At 31.3% G+C, this 21073-nt stretch overlaps 5 protein-coding genes and 1 long non-coding RNA gene across 6 annotated transcripts in view; 2 read left to right on the top strand and 4 right to left on the bottom strand.

Moving 5' to 3' along the window:
* LOC106110866 (cytochrome b5 reductase 4-like) overlaps positions 1 to 9370 on the bottom strand; it is a 23404-nt gene extending 14034 nt beyond the window's left edge. Inside the window, exon 1 of the mRNA XM_013292810.1 lies at positions 9102 to 9370. The gene's annotated coding sequence lies outside the window, so the exon portion shown is untranslated. The remainder of the gene's footprint in view (positions 1 to 9101) is intronic.
* On the top strand, positions 86 to 7262 carry LOC106110867 (fatty-acid amide hydrolase 2-B). Its single transcript, XM_013292811.1, has 6 exons — positions 86 to 479; positions 2882 to 3101; positions 3839 to 3971; positions 5690 to 5814; positions 5972 to 6106; positions 6407 to 7262. Exons 1-6 carry the CDS (start codon positions 282 to 284, stop codon positions 7180 to 7182), a joined length of 1587 nt encoding a protein of 528 aa, XP_013148265.1. The 5' UTR covers positions 86 to 281; the 3' UTR covers positions 7183 to 7262.
* Positions 7829 to 8782, bottom strand: LOC106110733 (sentrin-specific protease 8). Its single transcript, XM_013292629.1, has 3 exons — positions 8542 to 8782; positions 8363 to 8468; positions 7829 to 7835 (listed from the first exon to the last, which is right to left on the bottom strand). The coding sequence occupies exons 1-3, from the start codon at positions 8780 to 8782 to the stop codon at positions 7829 to 7831; spliced, it is 354 nt and encodes a 117-aa protein (XP_013148083.1).
* Positions 9371 to 10035: 665 nt separating the features above from the next.
* LOC106110757 (cytochrome c) lies at positions 10036 to 12580 on the bottom strand. Its single transcript, XM_013292656.1, has 4 exons — positions 12472 to 12580; positions 11918 to 11998; positions 11603 to 11711; positions 10036 to 10467 (listed from the first exon to the last, which is right to left on the bottom strand). The coding sequence occupies exons 2-4, from the start codon at positions 11987 to 11989 to the stop codon at positions 10322 to 10324; spliced, it is 327 nt and encodes a 108-aa protein (XP_013148110.1). The 5' UTR covers positions 11990 to 11998; positions 12472 to 12580; the 3' UTR covers positions 10036 to 10321.
* Positions 12581 to 15434: 2854 nt separating this feature from the next.
* LOC106110732 lies at positions 15435 to 16602 on the top strand. The gene is made up of 2 exons (XM_013292628.1): positions 15435 to 15517; positions 15587 to 16602. The coding sequence occupies exons 1-2, from the start codon at positions 15466 to 15468 to the stop codon at positions 16600 to 16602; spliced, it is 1068 nt and encodes a 355-aa protein (XP_013148082.1). The 5' UTR covers positions 15435 to 15465.
* A 3650-nt stretch (positions 16603 to 20252) lies between these two features.
* Positions 20253 to 20620, bottom strand: LOC106110807. Its single transcript, XR_001226123.1, has 2 exons — positions 20493 to 20620; positions 20253 to 20327 (listed from the first exon to the last, which is right to left on the bottom strand). It is a non-coding gene; the product is annotated as an uncharacterized LOC106110807 (long non-coding RNA).
* Between the last annotated feature and the right edge of the window lie 453 nt (positions 20621 to 21073).

The raw sequence follows: 21073 nt of genomic DNA, 5'->3' as shown, positions 1-21073 counted from the left end.
ACTTTCAATTTGACTCGAAACTAGTGACGCCGTTACATATCTCGTCACAGGTGATTGTAACTAGTGACGTGAAATAACGCTCACGTCTACCATTTAGTTCAAGTCAGACAACGCACGACATAGCTTGTGCGCTTTTTATTTCTTTAATACACTTGCAAGTCCAAAAAGTATATTAAATAAAAGCCACTTTAGTTATTGCTACCGAAATACAGCACTATACTAACGCGAACAATTTTGAAATAACAGTAATCAATTTTTTCAGACTGTCAAATAGTGTAAAAATGAGTTCTGAGATAACAAATAAACCAATCGGTCTAAAATTAAGAGTGTTACATTTCGTACGTTTAGCAATTGCAGCTGTGGCAAGGTTCTTCTTCACGTTATATTACGGCACAGAAGGGGAGAAGTTGCCCCCCATAACGGATGACATCCTCAAGCTACCGGCTGTTGATGTTGCAAAGAAAATTAGACGAAAAGAGGTATGATTCTAATTTATATAACACTCATGTTGATTTACAGTAATGTAAGATTATGTTAAAAGCTAAAGATAACGTTTATTGTCGAGTATACAAGATTGCAAGTATATTTTATGGGAGGTAAAATTCGTTGTGGAATTATGACATGTGACACAATGACACATATTGTTACAGAAAACCAATTCTATGCGGAATTACCAGAAAAATATTAATGTGATTCGTATATACCTTCTGTTTCCTTTTAGTTCGAATAATTTCTTATTTTGTGTAGATTTAAATATTTTTTTTTATGTATACCAATATTATAAAGAGGTAAGATTTGTAATTTTTTATGTATTGAAATAACTCAAAAATTAAAAGGCCGATTTTAAAAATTCTTTCACCATTATAAAGGAAATTTATCTGTGAGTAACATAGGCTATATTTTATTAAATAATTTAATAGTTTATTATCTATTTTCGAATTTAATTTCATAAACACTTTAAAACAATAAATGCTATGCAACTGAGGGTATGTAAAAGGAACGATTGAATTATAAGTACATTGACTTTTTAATACTAACAATTTCAATTGATTGGTAACAATCGAGTGTCGTTTACTGGCCAATGACGTCACTGAGTGATTCAACTGTGCACGAGTTGCCGGCAAATTTAACAAGGCGGTATAAAGCTGTCTTTTATTTTTTCCCAAATTAAACAAGTTCTATTATAAACGTATTCAAAAACCCTCCTTTAACTACAAACGTTCACACAATACCACTTTAAAGATAAAACAATTGATATTGTATTATGAAATTCAAGGCCGTTTCATAGAATGAGGTTATAATTCAGGACATTTAGTGCGGAAGACTTCTACATTTATAATCTTTATAATAAATAATCTATATTTACGTCACACAGGAAAAATTGTATGCTAAAACCAGTATAATCGGGTACCTAAAGGCTAACAACTTTCAATACAAAAAAGACTATATGTGACTTGTCAACCTTTGACCCCTTGTCAAAAAAAAAATATCGTGCAGTAAAAAAAAAAAAACAAAGAATTGTAGTCAAACCCGAAGAAGTGGCAACCTTAGTTCCAAATGAAACTGGATTTTGTTGTGATTTTCTGCAACACAAAAAATAATTGAGTAAAGATATCGAACATTCTCGATGTTTGAAAAATATGATACACACGACTTGGTCCAGATAATACTCGGAGCATTGCTAAAATATTAATTACAAGCTTTCGTCCGCGACATCGTCTGCGTGAAATGAAAAATATAGCTTAAGTTACTCAGTGGTAATGTAACTATTTATTGGTGCAAGATTATTTAAAATCGACCCGTAGTTTTTGAGTTATTTCAAAACATACACTTAAAAATACAAGTCTCTTATAATCACAATCTTTTATAATTAGTATAGAGCTTCGTGGAACATAAAGGTTTACACTAAGTCTGAGAAAATAAAGTCTAAAAGTATCTTTTGGTACCATTTAATTATTAATTGCTATGTTTTTCTTGGAATAAATTTAAATAACAGTGAGTCAGATCTTATTGAATTGCAGATTTATCTTATGCAAGAATATTGATGTTTTCCTTATCCTTTTATCCTTTCGAGGGAAAATGACTATATTATATAGACAATTTAATATTTCGTTAGTAAATAAAATATTTATAAAGTTATAGCAGTGCAATTTGGAAATGATTTAGGACTTTTTTACAGTTATACAAAACATAGTACAAAAACAATAATGTATATGTTATTACTAGTAAAATGACGTCAAGGACTGCAAGAAACTGAAACTTTTTCATTTTTCGCAATGAATATTCATGATTCTAAAGCAATTTTTGTGCTGTTAAAATAATAATGCTACTAAATAAGACAAAACAAATTGATAATAACGATGTTTTCCTTTTATAAAATAATGATAATATATGCGAAGTCTCCTCCCGTGGCTCACTAAATATGTATATGATAATATACTAACGAGTATGTTAATATATAATGCTGCCTTTTTTTAGACATTATGCAAATCAACTTATGTATAGATAACCTGTTCCGTCTCAACTTTATATTTTGAGGGTAAAAATAGACGTTTTTTCGTAAATAAATGTGATTACTAAAGAAATTGCATTTTCTCATTTCCTAAAACCTTCAAGCAATCAATATATCTATTTCTATACTAATATTATAAAGGGGAAATGTTTTTATTTTTGGATTTTTGAAATGACTCAAAAACTACTGGGCCGATTTTTTTAATTTTTGTACCATTAAAAAGCTATGTTATCAATGAGTAACATAGGCTATGTTTTTACTATTTTTTTAATTGCGTGCGCGAATTTAAGTATAATATTAATTGTGTATTTTCAACTAAGGTACAAAAAATCACATGGATCTATACAAAAACGTCGTACATTGTTTCAGATCTCCAGCGTGGAAGTTGTAGAAACATGTATTCGTCGTATACGTGACGTAAACAGTGCACTTAACTGCTTTGTTGAGGATCGATTTAATTTGGCTCTGAAAGAGGCCAAAGAGGCAGATGACCTTGTGAATAGTGGAACTAAAACAGAACAGGAACTAGCAATAGATGTACCATTTCTAGGCGTCCCTTTTACAACTAAAGATTGTATTGGAGTAAAAGGTAACTATTGAAATTATTACTAGCGATGGAGCGGTGTAGACAACATTTTTGTGACTTCAAAATTTGTCTTGACGATTAAGATTTTTTTTTTAAATTTCAGGCACTTTAGGCTCAATTTATCTATACCATTATAATAAAGCGTAAACACACACTTCTTTGTTGCCTAAGATGTCAGCAATTACGGCGTAATTTTGAATAACTCTTTTTTTAATAAAAAGCCTTACACTTACATTACGCTTTAGGCTATATATTTTCACGCTATTAAACTTAGGGGGTTAATATTTTGGATAAAAACTCTTATGCGAGAAAGAAACCATAAGTTGCTGTCAACATCAAGGAAGCAAGGTTGCCATGGTTTATCATGTCATTTTGACATTTGCAATTGATAATTTGACACATGAAAACAATAAAATAGATTTTCATAATTGTATGCGGATGAAGTCGCACGGAAACAGCTACTTTTCATATAAAATGGTTAAAAAAATAACATTAGTACGATAGACTTTATAACATAAATTTTTATGTCGTTGATGTATTAAAAACCAGTTACAAAATTGAGGTAACTACATGAACGTCTTCGGGTGGGAGGGAGAAGGGGCAGTCATACCAAACAAAAAAAAGGTTTTTAGCCAACCTTAGCAACTGTAGTACAAAGGACTGAAATTTGCCCTTATTTTACACTGATTATATAGTAAAATATTCCTGCCATAGAATTTAACGACCTTGTAATTTTCCAGGACTACATCTAACAGCGGGAGTGGTATTAAGGAAGGACGTAATCGCCGAGGAAGACGCTGACGTCATAAAACTGTTACGTCACAAAGGCGCCATCATCATTGGACTTACAAACGTACCTGAACTTTGCATGTGGTAAGCAGAGAGTTGATTTTTGCATAACAGTAATATAAGCCGAGTTCAAATATTGATATTGTGACCTTTGAGACTGTAAGCTGCAAATATACTATTGTTTATTCACAAAGAGAAAAAGGTTGTTACCACAGTTATGAAGACATAAAAACGGAAATTATTCGTCGTACAAAAGTCGTTAAAATATTTATCGTTGAAATAAACACATTTATTACTCAGAATAAATGCACAATTGAAAAGAAGTAACATTAAAATAAAATATTGCAAGAAAATAATTTGTAAAGTTGCTTAAAATATAGCGAATTCGTAAAATAAATTCATAAAAACTAACTGTACCACAAACAAAACAACATAGACATTGTTTAGTTAAACTCAAGTTTTAACTCTGTATGCCGTTGAATGATAGTATAGACCCGTCTATACCTCCATACATCGATGTTATGGACATCAATGAGGTTATATATTTCACCATATTGCTTGATATAAGTATTTTATTATTTAGTGGTCACAATGGCGTTTTACTAGTTGGAATTTGTTTTAAAAGCTAATATTTATAAATTTGTAAAAATCAGCGCCAGCTATTTCACGGTATAAAAGGGTTGAAGATTATTTATGATAAAAAGCATTTGAACACACTTTTTATGGTAAGGTACATTATGTTTATCAGATTACGACGAATGAGCGTATGACAATAGAATCAGATTAACTTTGGTCATTCACTTCCATTTATATATGTATTGTGAATGATGGAAAGCAGTTCATTCTAATGCGCGGACCGAGAACAAAAGAACGGAAGATCGTCTTCAATCTTGATGTGCTGTAATGAAATGTCTAGATAAGCCATTTAAGACTTCATTTCACTATATTTGTTGCCATTATTGTCCGCAATATAACCGCGGTGTTGTTCCGAAACTAAACGAAACGAAAACATGTGTCCTACTCTCTTTTTCTATGCGTATAATTTGTGACAGAAATACGATTGGAACTGGAAGTGGAAACTATACGTTAAGTAATTTGTGCATCAAATCTGTGGTGGGCCGATGTTAGAATTCGCAATACGACTCTATGGGCACGAACTCGGAAAAATACAAAATCAACACGCAAGCCATAAAGACAAACACGCGACATACCTTGACTGTTACGTAAATATTACCGTGGGTTTCCACCGCCATAACTCAGTGTTATCTTATGTTTTCGAATGGAAATAAGCCGGACAATAAACTCATTTAAGGAATCCAAGCAGACAACATATATCACAACTCTTAATAGTAACGCCAGGGCCTAGATGATGTTATTGAAGGGCAATTAATGTTGACGCCATAACACGTAGCCTCGTCGGAATGAGTCCGTAACCTTCATGCGACATGACCTTTGTTTACGTAAAGCCACATGATCTACGAACATGTCATAACTATACCATATACATAGTACATCGATATCAAAACCCATTTATTACAATGTCAATAAAACCTTTTGCATACAAAAGTGAACTTACAGGGCGAGTCGATGATAGTGAACGTGTAAAAAAATGAGTTGAAATTTCAATAACAACAATATCCAAGCCAAAACGAACCTTTCGAATCCAGGAAATTCAACAAGGACGTGTATTTTTTATCTTTTTCGTAAAGATTTGATCGTTTTTACTAAATCATTTTAATTAAAAAAAAAATAACCTATTAAAAGCGTCTGTATCACTAATGTTCTAACTTAATTTTTCTTAGGTGGGAGACACACAATCATATACATGGACGGACCAACAACCCCTACAATACAACGAGGATAGTTGGAGGTTCGTCAGGAGGTGAGGGATGTCTTCAAGCGGCTGCTGGGAGTATATTTGGAATTGGTATGTTTAATAGTAAAAAGGTGCTAATAAAATCTCAAATCACAAAACAACTATTCATGTGACAAAATATCGTAAAATAAAGATTACAGCAACTCTAATGATAATTAATTGTAGATATTGTTCATATTTTTCGTAATGAAAATTGTAATTTTAACAGGTTCTGATATCGGAGGCTCGATTAGAATGCCAGCATACTTCAACGGCATTTTCGGACACAAGCCATCCAGGAATATTGTATCAAATTCAGGCCAATATCCTATTCCGCAAACTGAGCTGCTTGATTCATTTTTGGGTATGCATAATATTCTTTTTAACACTAATCTGCTTATTGTTTTACTAGCTTTCGCTCGCGACTCTGTCCGCGCGGAATAAAAAAAACTGAATAGACTATGTGTTCTTCCACATTCCAGACTACATTCCTCTACATCTATACCAATATTCATAGAAATCCGTTAAGCCGTCTAGGCTACAAACATTCATCGATTCATCTTAACTTTCGCATTTATATTAGTATGCAAAATATTACATGCAACTATTTTTACGTGTTTAAGTGAGTTCGTAACTCGCACTAATCGTGTTGTTTTTTTTTAAGGTATTGGCCCTATGACAAGACATGCAGTGGACTTGAAACCTCTTTTAAACATAATAGCTGGAGATAACAGTAAGAAGCTAAAGTTAGATAATAAAGTTGATGTGTCCAAATTAAAGGTTTACTATCAGTTCAGTAACGATGCCCCATTAACGGATCTCGTGGACCCTGAGATTGTCGCAGCTATGAAGAAAGTCGTAGAGTTTCTCAATGTGAAACACCAAATGAAACCAGAAGAAATTAAAATACAACAACTTAGGAAATCTATCGCTATTTGGCTAGCCAATATGAAGAATGAGAAGAAATTCGGATATTTTATTATGAAAAATGATAGTGTATTCTCAATTTGCAAGGAAATATTGAAAAACATAATCGGATGTTCGGGAAATACATTTATAGCTCTAGTCACATCACTATTTGATTACAATGGTCCCGAAATTGGTGATGACAAATATAACCATTTTTTAAAAAAACGCGATGAATTAGAGAAAGTGTTCAAAGACACACTCGGTGATGATGGTGTGCTTTTGTACCCAACCCATCCAACCACAGCTCCTTACCATAATGAACCAGTGTTCCGACCTATGAATTTCGCGTATACTGCTATAATAAACTGTCTTGGATTCCCATCAACTACTGTACCTTTAGGATTGAGCAATGAGGGTCTACCCATTGGTATCCAAGTGATCGCCAATCACAATAACGACAGATTATGTTTAGCTATGGCTGAAGAACTTGATGCAGCATTTGGTGGATGGAGGGAACCTCAAAAAGCTTAAACGATAATTGCATTTATGTATTTTTATATCAGAAATTTATATGTACCTATTTTTTTACTAAGAGAAGGTATTTTAATGTAATAATTATATTCATTGAAAAATAAATGTCTATTATTTAAGTTCAACAGATTAAATTATAGTCTTTTGCAATTTTATTGTTAATAAAGAGAATGTAAACATTAAAATATGGTTAACTAAATCATAGTAAAGCTAAACAAACCATAACCCAATGCCTGACAAAAAATAACTAGCAAAGATCTTGTTACACAATCGGGGTTGTTATTATTTGCTCTTTGCATTTAACCTTTATAATTGTCAATCGGTGCGGCGCGTCAATAAGGTAGTAATTAAAGGTGACTCACACACTCAGCAGTTTAACATAGATTTTAGTTAAAGCAAAAATAAAAATGACTAAAAAAGCATTTATCATCATCATCACCACTACCATCAGCCTTTGGCTGCCATTGACATTGCCATGGACATTTTTTCAAGAGTCCAATTTTAAAGAATTGGATTTTTTATGACATGTTTATTAGTCTTTTTTATTAATGAACTTACATCATCTACCTTACGTAATTCTGGAATGGCCCCATTAAAAAACAACTCCTTGTTTCTTTTGAATCTTATACAAAACTTGTCATGTATTTTAAGTTCTGTTGATAATAAGCTTTTATACAAGATGTACTACAAATTCTATAATTCATCAAAAACTATATATTGTATTCTGTTATAAATCTGTTAATTCTTAAATAAACGTGTGGAATTTTGCATTAAGAGAAGGATAGAGTTTCAAACTTTTTTTATTTATTATTTAACAATGCATATTTATTTTTTAAAATTGATTAATGAGATGCATATTATGTAGCAGTCTAATGTATGCACAACTAAACTGATAACTTTTATAAAATAAACTAACCCATAATTCTATGTAAGGCCTTATGGGATTGAGTATTACAGGCAATTAAATATAGCAACATTAAAACAATAACAATTTATTGAATTTATCTTTCAAAAAACAAACTTTTACTTTAGTCTTATTTCCACCAGGTACCAATTGGAATTTAAATTAGTTTAATTTTATTTTATATTTGCGAGATTTTTTATTATATTTATAATCTCCTTTCTCTTTTGATTTGGGTTGACTTTAATTTTCATATCACAAGAGCCTACATCTCCATACTTGGAAGCACAATGAGCAAGCACTTCAGTATTGCAAATAACATGTATTCCACAATCATAGCCATTGCTTTGCTGGTGGCATTCCTTGTCACTGAAGCTAATAGTACCTAGAAAGAGTCATTTCATTGTTAATTGAATTGAAAAATTACAATTTAAAAAAAAAATTACATCAAATCTTACCCCGTTTTCCCAAATAAGACATCAAATGACTAGCAAAGTCCCATGCTACATTATGATTACTTCCTGAAGACGAATCAAGGTGGAAAAAACAACTTTCCATCTTGGAATAAACAAGAAGGCTCCAATGAGAACCTCCGGCCATATCTGGCGAGTTGTTATCATTTAATGCAAAAAATACAAATTCCTTCGTACTAATATTCAGAGGTTCTAAAAATATTTTAATCTCTTCTGGTTGAACCATTTTGATGCACTGTGTTACTTCAGGTGAAACGAATAATAAATTCTTTGCATTTTTAAAAATGACTCTGTCTAGATACTCAAAATAAAAGGAAATTATAGTGTCGTTTAGCCAATATGGACCATCCAGTAATTCTATATCTGACTGATGTAGTAAGGTTTCATGAAAGCTTAGTATAACTGACGATTTTGCCATTTTATTTGTAAACACAATTCTTTAAAAATTCTTCAATCACCAAAACATCTGGTAATGAACAAAAAATTAAACCAAAACACACAATTTGATAAATAAAATAAAATACACAATAAAACATAAAACTTACCAGTTTCAGCACTAATAACAATAAATAATTGGCTTGAGATATTTTTAACGACAATATCAGGTTTCACTATACAATAATGTTAAAATTTTGCACTAAACAGTTAAATTATATATATCATTCAGTCGCCTTTCTGGTTACATGTAAAAATAGTCTTTAGATCCTTGTTCAGTAAAGCAATAATTAAAAATCTATCACTATAACACCAACAATTTGTCTGACTTTCATGATTTTTGGCAAATTGGAAACTGTCAACTGTCAACAATATTGACAAATTGTGACAATTTAAAATTGAATTGCTGTCAGGGACAGATTACAGTCGTGTTTCAGTTTCTTGGCGTTGGTTTTCATGCATGAGAAAAGTTGAATGTGCAAGTAGGTGAAATGTTGAAGTTACATTAAGTTTTTTAGCTAGACGCATAGGTGAATTAATTATTTATAAAATAATAAAGTCAGTCTGTTGTATATCACGTGACTACTTTTATGGCAACATTGACATTGTGAATCCTTAAAACCTCCATAGCATGGCAATACAAAGCTCAAACTGAAATTCACACAATGCAATAGTCCTATCCTATATAGCTGAGTAATTTGTTGTAATGGCATTTGATTACGCAATATTATTTAAAAAAAACTAGAGAATGAAATTGGTCATTGGTGACAAGTCATTTTATTTCTTTCAATCTCTTGACCTTGACGGAGATCCTATATGGACCTTAGCCACTGCAACGATCTTTACCACTACTGTTTTAAAAAATCTCAAGGAAATTAATGCAACACAAAGATTTAAACAATTTATTTTTGTAACATAAACAGACAAAACATTATTATAATCTACACTGGTAACATTATACAGGAACCATTAATAATAATCAAAATGTTACTACATCCTATTTAAGTATAGTTTTATCTAAGGTTAATTACAAATAAAAAAACCTTTCGGTGTTGTCTAAGAATAATTTAATAACATTAAAACATTCACAACATTACATTGAATGGTAGGCATTAAATTTGAGGCAAACAATTGCTCACAAAAACTTGTACTCCGATGGGATTAGTCATGAATATGTGAATGATCATTTCCTATTGTTTTGGTCACATTAACATAAAATATACAATAAATATTAATGATACTGATTGGCCTAAAAAATGAGAAGATAATTTCCAAATGATAATGGAACTTCCAACTCATTTTGAGGTATTGCTCCTAAATTCCTTATAGGTTACTTGCTGGCTTCTTTCAAGTACGCAATGAGGTCTGCTCTCTCATTGGCCTTTTTGAGACCAGCAAACACCATCTTGGTACCAGGGATGTATTTCTTGGGGTTCTCAAGGTACTCAAACAGGGTGTCATCTCCCCAGATGATGCCTAAAAGAAAAAAAAAACTAATTAACAATTGCATAACTAGGAACAAAAAACAAAGAATAACTAAATTTGTACCACTTAATATTTGTACTAATACAAACATAAATCTTATATTTCTAGAATAAAACATTCAATGAGAAACATATCTTTCTTTAAATTATCTAATCAGTTGATCAGTTTTATATAATTAATAGTTAATCCTCTTAAAAATTGTTCACAGAGCTGAACTAAATATGAAATTTAATCTTTTTATGTAATATAAAATTTCATGTAATATACTAGCTTCTGTCTAAAATTCCATCTGCTTAGAACTAAAAAAAATGTAAGTAGCCTATGTGTTCTTCCAGACTATCCTCTACATTTATGTCATCAAGATCTATTCAGCTGTTTAGGCTACAAAATCTAACAAACATTGATTCAAACTTTTACATTAACAATATAAGTTTGATTATTTTTAAATGTTTAATCACCATAGATAACAAGACCTTCAACTATGTTAGCTAACCCATTACATGGCTCAGTTAAAATTAAAGTTGAGTCATGGAACTTTTTCTCAGTATACAATGTAAATTGTTCCAATTAGTTTTAAAGATAAAGTCTAGATTGTTTTAACTCATTTTCACAGTAAATTGATTCTTTTATATGTTAGAAAAGTAAGCAAGAATACGCCTAACAGGTAAATGTTTAGGTAATTCACAGAATTTACAAAGAAATCTTTTAAAGACAGGAAGGCCTAACCTTAATTTGTCAAATTAAACCAAATTAATTTATAAATTATTATAAAGTGGAAAGATTTGTATATTTGAATGTAATGAAATAACTAAAAACCACTTGAACAATTTTAAAAATTCTTTCACTGTTAGAAAGGAAATTTATGTGTGAGTAACATAGTCTCTAAGGCCTAGTCACCCCATATTAGGGTAGGCTCCAAGCCCCTCGGTGGGGATGTATAGTGAGCTTGTGATGATGATGAACATAGTCTCTATGTTTTTTAATTCGTCGAGGGTAAAGTCAAGAGCTAGTTAATTTATATGGAAACTAAAATCAATATTGATCATTCCGAACATGTGATCAAAAATTTACAAGTTACCTCAAAATCTCACATAGTGATACCATATTAATATTAATGAAAGCTTACCTTTAGCTTTGTTGGCCTCTGAATAGGTAAAGCCGGGTGCTTGACCAGTCTTGCGGCCAAAGAAGCCGTGTAGGTTGGGACCTACTTTGTGTTTGCCACCAGCCTCAACCTGTAACATATTTTATTATATTTAAGTAAAAGTCATTTACTTAAACGTTTTTTAAGATTCAGGATGTGAAGAATTTGTACCAATTTTAATAAACTAACTTGTATTACGAAATAACTGAATTTCAGACTATCAAGTACAATTATGTAATTTTTTATTTAAAAATTTAAAGTAAATGGAATTTGATACAGATAAGAAAAAAAACTTACAGTGTGGCATTGGGCACATCTTTGCACAAAGATTTTTTTGCCATTTTCAGCGTTACCAGCGGGAATACCCATAGTTTTTGACTGAAATATGAATTAGATTTATTTTATTAATACACAATTCATTCATGAAATCGTCACACGTGTTCATATTATATAACAACATTTTACTTTTGAACAACACATCGCGGTAGTAACATCTACATACAATGGTAATTAACATCTACATGAAATATTAAGTGCAAATCTTATAATATTCTTATCGTAAAGGATAATTTTATACAACTGGGTCAGGATCAATGTCAGTAGGGAATTCCAAGGTGCATGTGTCGTAATGACATTCGTCATTACGTAAGCTTTATAAAATAGAAAATAGTAGTGAATTCAAATTAAAGAATAGATTTTTCAATATAAAGAAGTGGCAAACAATTATTTTACTAAATTACATGTCGTAATTCCAAAAATATATTTTTTAAGGTTACTACAACGATCAATACATGACCGACGGCAATTACATTTTCTTGGTCGTATTAATTAAAAAAATAAAATGCACTTACTTTAAATATCCGAGAAGATTAACTTAAATTTAATTCTTTAAAATGTTACAATTTTTGCACTAAATTGAAGTGAGATCGATCAATCGCGGAAACCAACTGATGTCACAAATGTGATGTCATGTCAGTTCACTTTGTTCTTCGAGGCGCTGCCAGCGGTCATACGAATACTTCCGATTATAAACGAGTTTAGCCGAAGTGAAACTTAAGGTGGAGTTTCACTAATATTCGAATTTTATTAAATAAATCAAATTGTTATTTCTGCTGTTCGCACATTTCCCAAATGTGTTATAACTGACTATAATGAATTATTTTAATTTTATGTTCATAAAACGAATGACCAAAAATAATAATAGCCAAATTGATTGTTTTGCAGAAAATCGATGTTCGATATCGATTTTATGATAGCAATATTCACATTTAAAAAGTTATTTCTGTTTCTTAAGATAAAACGAACAGCACTCTTGCTTGTGTATTAATATTATGAAGAGGAACAATTGTTTTCTAGATTGTTATTAAAACATTCTATCGAATGTTTACGTTTGATTTAATATAACAAAACCATCGATGTTTGTTATTAAATTATATAATTTAAAACACAGTTTAGTCACAGACGAACGTTAGAAGAATATTTTCTGTAAGGGTTTCATTAAATTGTATTATATACTTTAGATCTTGACCGTAATCCTTCATCGTAATGGCTTCGTTTTGAAAACACTTAATTATTTTTAAACAGCGCCATCTAGTTTTTGAAATCGTATATTCCTATTTTAAAGAAAAAAAGATTCTTCTAAAGTTTTGAAGTCAGGCGATGTCTACTTTTTTGAAAGATGGCAGTTTCTAAGTTTCATATAAATCGTAATCGAGTTGTACAGAAGTGGGCCTTTTTTTGAAAATTAACTAACAAGAAAACCTTTATATAAAAAAGATAAAAAACGAAAAGAGAAAGAAGAAACATGTTTTTTTTTCTGAACCGTCATTTTGTTTTAAATTAACCAGAAACAGTTATGAAGCCAGACTAAGAAATAAGATGATCAAGTAAAAATATTTTATTACGTCACATTCGAATTGGGTCACTACCACCTAATAAAAACTATATGAATACTCCACTGTTGTAAGTGGATGGGGATGAGATTTTAATTAAAGTATAATAATAATACATTTTAATCGTCATAATACATACTATGATTTCTACGCCTTAATTTTTAAATTTTACGTGAAAAAGTAAAACGTCCATAAAGTTTTGACTTCGTTTAGTTTAGGCATTCAGTGAACTGCCCGTGTGACATTCAATTGTCCCAAATATAATTACGTGGACTTCTGATCGGCAGATTGAATTCCGGACCTTGATAAGGGTTAGGGACGGCCGACTGGGAAATTTATTCGAATAATACTATTAGCCAAATTCGCGATATGCACGCCTGTTGAATAATTTAATGGCGAAAGCAATCTTATTGTTGAATTTTGTACTAACTGCCACTCGCAAAATCTTTAGAAGATTACTAAGGTCCCTTAGTTTAAATTTAGTCAGGTATCTACAATATCTACAATACATAACAGTTCAAGTATATAAAAATCACTCTTTATGCAGTACTAGTTTTGGCCCGCGACTCCGTCCGCGTGAAATTAAAAACAAAAACAATACTGAGTAGCCTATGTGTTCTTCCAGACTATCATCTATATCTGTACTAAATTTCATCAAAATCTGTTCAGCAGTTTAGGCTACAAACTCTAACAAACATCCATCCGTCCATCCATCTTTCGCATATATAATATTAGATTAGTAAGGAGACGTCAGAATATTGATATCTTGATATTAGGTGGCAATTACACGCCGGCAATTTTTAATACTGTTGTAGTTTATATTTTAAAGGGATATGTTATCACGTAAGCGCTCTGGTGCTTTGCGAAAGTGTAGCCTTTATTAGATTTTTCTTCTAGAATATCGTACGCCGCGATCCTTAAACAAAGTTTGTCATCGCTAAAGGTTTTTCTAAATTGACAATATCTTTAGGCGGATAATGGAAAAAGTTTAATATATTTCTATGCATGACTAGAAAATATTCAACCAGTGATGGAAGTAAAAGTTGACAACTTTTGATGAAAGATTTTTCAGAAGAATTTTCCTTTTTTTTTGAAAATTGGTCAACATTTTTTTCTCGTATTTCAGCGATAGCTTACCTAAGTAATGGATTGTTAAAGATATCTGGCACGTCTTACCTTTTTAAAAAAAATATCGTGTGGGCTACGAGATTTTTTTAAATTCCAATCAGTTTTAATCAATATTTTCATGATGTTTAGATCGAAACCATAGCATCAACTCTTACTGTATATTAAAAGGTAGGCTTAGAGACATGAACATGTAGGCTTCGCTCTGTCGTAATTGGAACAGAGGTATAGAGCTGCATGTATCCATTAATATTAATCTTACCCGAGATGCTAATTTAGTTACCACATCTCTGTACAACGGTAACAAACAAAATGTACCTACAGTAAACATAATAAATTCCAGATATTACTAAAACATTTCAACAAATTGCAGTGTGTTTATAACTAGATTTTTTCTCAAAAATACTAATTGTTATATCATAAGGTAGCAAAGAGCAAGCTGTCATCGAAACCGACAGTCGATTCTGGAGCGACAATTCCCATAGACATCTGTCAAAGCAGATACGCTACCTTTCTTTAATTGACGGAGAAGGGGACGTACAGAAAGTGGGAATTTTATCTTTATTTAAGGAACATGTTTCATCTATTCCGATGTGGACTTTTTTCGCATAGAGACAAGCTATTTTCTCCAAACTTTGATATTGAATAAAGTAAAAGAAATGTTATCTTAAGATGTAATTAATTTCAGATGACTGAAAATCATATGTGTAAATTTTTCACTGATTTATTGTGAACAATGAACAATAGCAAGTTATTGATTTTTAAGTGATAAAGAGAAGTTCGAAAGATGCAGTATTTCTAATATACAGAAGCGATATTGCTTGCAACATGTGTAGGATTATTTTTATTTTAAATTTGTTTCCGAGTTTAATACATTTAGGTACTATTAAAATAAGATAATAATTGAATATTATGTCTTATTGCTTTATTTAGTTTATTTTTCTTACAGGAGTGCAGCAAGATATAAATGAATTGAATCGATTTACCAACGTTCCTCTAAATCAAGTAATACCATCGGAGTTATTAGAAAATCTGCTTAGATATAATGAAAAGAGCACAACTGTGAAATCTAACGTATGTGAAAAAAATAAAAACACACAATTTCGTGTATGGAATCGAGAACAAAAATGGAAGGCATTACTTAATAAAAAGACAAAACCTATTGAGTCTGCCAATAATAATATCAAATTAAATTATTCTCAATTACAAAAACTGACGTTTGTTAATAACAGCAATAATCTGAATACTGATGAATACAGTGAAATGAGTGAATTTCAAAATGATTCAAGTATTATGCTCCACGATTTGACTAATAAGGAATCAAAACTTGAACTACAAGACGAAAATTTTGAATTTGAGAGACCACAAAACAAATCGGATACTAAAAAAGAAAAAGTAAACGACGATTTACTACCGATGACAAGAAAAGGTCAGCACACACAAACCCATTTAGATAATAAAGCAGATGCTGTTAATAAACAAATATTAGTCACACAGGCACCTGAATATTTTTATTCCATAAGAAAATCAACCTCTGATAAAACAACGAAAGGTGACATTGGAAAATCAATAATTAACAATGCGTATATTGTTAATACTGAAGATGACGAAATTTCATTCAGTTCGGAATCAAATGAATCTAATGCCAATGACAAACGAATTGACAGCGAAAAAACGGAATTAATTAGCGACAAAGAGCAACATAATGAAAGTGAATCTATTGAAGATAACGATAAAAATGACTTAAATAAAATTAAAAAACAACTAGAGTTAAGGAATGGTATGAAAATGACCGATACAAGTGATTCCTCTATGCTAATAATGGAAAGTCATCGAATATGTTATGCTTGTGTGAGTTCTAGTGACCCATCTTGTTTGAAACCCTACAGGCAAACAACAGTAAAATATTGTCATAGAGATAATACGGCTTGCGTGGCTAAAAGTTACACTATTGGACGTAAGTAATTTTAAAATAAAAGTAATTATAAATTCAAATCTATTACGAAATAAGCTTATACATTCTCTAAGTCCTAGACTCAAGCCTACACTACATCTAAGGACTAAGCCTACGTCAACCACGCTGAATTACGAGTAGTGCAGTTTATTATCTTCGCACATTTCTTTGAATTTCCATATCGCTGGTTTCTTCGTAAAGATTTTCTTAACAATAAGCAAATGAAGTTTATAATAACTTAATTCTAGCGAACTTGGTGTTCTGGTTGAGTTAATATTTTAATCTGCGTATTTGAGGTGAAAATTAAGATAATTTTGAATTGAATCTAATGGTTTTATTTTATTTGGGCAAGTTAACTTCACTCGGAACTATTATTAAAATTTCGTGATTTAGAACGAACTGTATTGATTATGTTAATTTATAACGTTGCAGGTTCAAGCCATATTATACGAGATTGTGGATCCTCCTGTATATCTTCAGATATAAATGGTTTGGCTATTAATTATGAAACATGCTCTATATGTCATTCGGATTTATGCAACAGTGCGTATTCTATTAACAATTTTATCGCGCCTTTTTTAGTTTTAGTAATTATAATAAACAAAATTATTTATTAATAAAATAAAAGGTCAAAATCCGCTTTGTAATTTAATGGTTTTCATATTATTCTTTGTATATTTAACTTACAAAAGAAGGAAATTAATGTGAGGTTAAATAGCTTTGATATTTTTCTTTATTCTTCCTTATACATATCCCTAAAAATAATTTGGTGTATCAAGAAAATCAGATTATTAGTAGAAACAAAAAATATATTAGACAGTACTAACATTTATTATACCAACTTAAGGAAAGACAGACCCTTACCATTGTAAGCTTAAGTCTCAACATTTTAGTCAGTAACTTTCACACTTTGTCTCTATATGGCCGTATTGTACACGAAATGGTCTTTAACATTTGAATGAGGGTTTACAAATGTTACTATTTCGCTAGTTTACACCAGTTTTCACGTCACTATTATTCTGTGTTCGTAATCTTGTCTGTCAGTTAATTAATCTTTGCTTTTTAACAAGCGCATGTGAGATTGTATTTCGCAGATCTGTGGCGCAACACAAGAGAACAATAGAAGAGTTACTGCAGTATAAACCTATAATAACATCTTTTAATATAACTTCGTAAATCTTCGGAAACAAAGGAAATTGTGCGTTCTAATTAATTTTAATGATGACCCATTTTCGTATATTTAAAATGACTCGAATTTCCTCTTTTGTTGCTAAGCATCTCGTAATTATAGAACAATAGGAATCCACAAGGGTACGATACTTGGTTATTGTAACCTTTTTAATATAATTCATAGATTATTAAGTAAATAGAGACGTCTTTATCACGCTTTCTCCTTATTATTCCATATTCATTTTAATGTAAATATTTTAGACTAGCTGCTGCTCGCGTCTACACCCGTGTTAAGTAATAAAAAATAGCATATAACTCACTGATAATATCGCTTTTTAATTGTGTAAGAATTTTTGTAATAGACCCAATAGTTTTTAAGTTATTTCAGTAAACATACAAAAATAGATTATATATCAGTATGGATAAACAATCAAATGAAATTTATTTGAAGTCTTTCGACTAACATCAGGTAATATTGGGTGATTTATGACATTTTCTTGTAGGCGTGGTACTTAGGTATTTCAACAAAATAGTTGTCTTGATAATTGGTGTAGTCGTAATCCTCAATATCACAATTCATATTTCCACTAAATAATTATAGATCATAACGATATGTTTCGATTAAGATATTGAATTGACGTCCACCGAACACATGGTCGCGCGCGCATTCCGTCGCGACTCAAATGGAACTGACTCGATTCACAAAATGGCCGCCCTACCAGTGCTCGGTGTTCGCCATGGGCATAGAGTAAGCCTACATATTTAACTGAATGTTTGTTATAAAATAATATTTTCTTATCAGAAGCAGTCATTTATATTGTATAGAGTCCAATATAAGTTTGCGGACAACTTGTGTGACTGACATGTTTATTTTAAACTAATAAAATATTATTTTGCAGTTTATTTTAAGCTGAGATTTCAAGTTACTTAAGCTGACCGTATTTGAGATGTGACATGTCTTTAAATTCTTACTCTTCCTTCTGGAAGTTTTAACAGTTTTATTTTAAGTATAAAATATACAAAAAAGTCAATAAAAACGAACAAATAAGTATAAAACGTTTTAAAAATTTCATAAAATTAAATATAACATTATAATGAGATAAAAACCCTGTGTCATTACCATTTCTACCCGCCGTCTGTCAACTTGACAACGAATCCTCGCTTTCAATGACAGCCTTTCATTAAAAAATTTAGTCGGAGTTGCAAATCTTGTAAAATATATTAACTGTTTTTTACATTTATAACATACTACTGATAAAATTGGGTCAACTGAATATATTTTAACCTCAGGGCTATGCAAAATAACTAAACGCAGAACAGGTTCTCTTGGCTCTTACAGGTTGAGTTTATTAAAAAAAAGATAATAATAAGGGTTAAAAACTGTTATTAATGCCTGTATTCAATCAGACACAAATGATATCCAGAAATAGATCAGAAATGGATATGTCTATTTGCGATTAAAGTTTCAATTCCCCTATCCGATGGCCTGTGTAAATTGACACGGATGACGCGTGTGATGCGGGTTCCGACTCCTGGAATATTCTGGAATGTCACGCTTAGACCACATTACGCGTATCATTGTACCTCTGGATTATATTTCAAGAGTTTGTTATACAACTTTAGGCTTTGTTATCCTCGAGTTTACGCCGATTAAATTTAACTGACATGTAGACATAGTCTGGAAGAATATATAAGATTCTTAATGAGTTTTCTTCGTTCAGATGACGACTTTTTTTATACAAAAAGGTGGCAAACGAGCAAGAGGCCACCTAAATCTGCCAAATTAGCGAAACGACCGCTGCCCAGACATCCGCATGCAAATGCGTTGCCTACCCTAAATCGACGGAGGAGGAGACTCGCATAAACAGGATATTTTCTCTTCCTATGCGTCTCCTCCACTGTCAAATCCACTTTCCCATCCAATGCTTTCCTTAATATAAAAGGTGGGACGGGAAAGAGACTAAAATTGGTCCTCCGACGCCACACTCATCAGACGAAATGCGGAATTACTTCCACTTCACGCCTGTCTTGTGTGGTCGTGGCATTTCACCGGGCGAGCCAACCCATTTGTGCGAAAAAGTTAAAGCGGGCTCTACAGTACAGTGGTACCATAAGTCCCGGGCAGAAACTAATACGGGATAATATTTTTCATAGCTTGTTTATACAGAACATAATCTGTATAAAAAATGTATAAACAGTATAAATGAAAAGAATTAAACATTGTTATAATTTAATAATCAGAAATTAACTTTAAAATTTTAGACGTATAAACGTAAACAAGCATTTTCAATAACGATTTAATTTTACTAATAAGCCGTTTCGCATTGCAGTTCTTCTTTTCTTTAAAAAGAAACAACATATGCAAGGTTCAAGAGCCCAAAGTATTAAAAGAAACAAGCAAATGTGCGGTGGTAGGAAACATTGAGGCATATCTAAGTGCAGCTCTGGATATAAAGGCAGAGTTTCACGGGGATAAGGTTTTACGATGTTACTTCAGAGCTTTGTTTTCTTTAGTTTTTGCGATGTTGGAGACAATAAATCGACCAACAACCGATGTTACAGCCTCCTGTAAAATGTAAATATTTGTTGAGATAGCTTCCCCGTATGTTACATCAAAATACTACAATTCTTTCACGTTACTTTTATTTGGTGTTAAGGAACGTAAAACTTAAAAACAGTAAATCATTTAATTTTGTGTAGAACAGTAAATTAAAAAAAAAATTGTACCTACCTTTACAGCATTGATTTTACCCGTTTTTCCTTCAGACATCCTTACTTTTTGAATGATTAATTTATTATTTTTCGTTGCAGATTGGATTTTTTAACTGTATTTTAACTTCATTCTAATATCTTATTGAATAATTTTATTTTGTTAGATTGTTAGAAAAATTACATAATTATTGATATCTTTTCTATTGTTTAGATAAAACCAAAATTGTTTATTGACGGCATTATCTTCGTTTGTAAATAAATTACGGCATGATTATTTTTATTTTAGCTTACATTATTTATTTCTGGAGTTTTTGCAACCTCTTGATGTTCAAATATTGTGTCAACTTCATATGACATTGTCAAATTTTTAAAACTAAAGTAAAGGAAAACCGCTTTGGTAAATCTATTTTAGCAACTATTAAAAACAGGATTTTAATTGCTTAAATTAAAAACATATTTAGTACAGGTCAATTCAAACGTTATGACCGCTCAGATTATCGCACGAGGCATACATATCTCAGGCCACACCCATGCCTACAACTTCCTCCAACAATAGGCACACGTGGCACTAACGCAGCCACTATAAATATTGAATCTTGT

Source organism: Papilio polytes, unplaced genomic scaffold (assembly GCF_000836215.1).
Source record: "Papilio polytes unplaced genomic scaffold, Ppol_1.0 DF824191.1, whole genome shotgun sequence".
In the NCBI taxonomy this organism is placed as follows: Eukaryota; Metazoa; Arthropoda; class Insecta; order Lepidoptera; family Papilionidae; genus Papilio; species Papilio polytes.
Note: the sequence above shows the minus strand (reverse complement) of the source record. Positions and strands in the feature narration are given on the sequence as shown.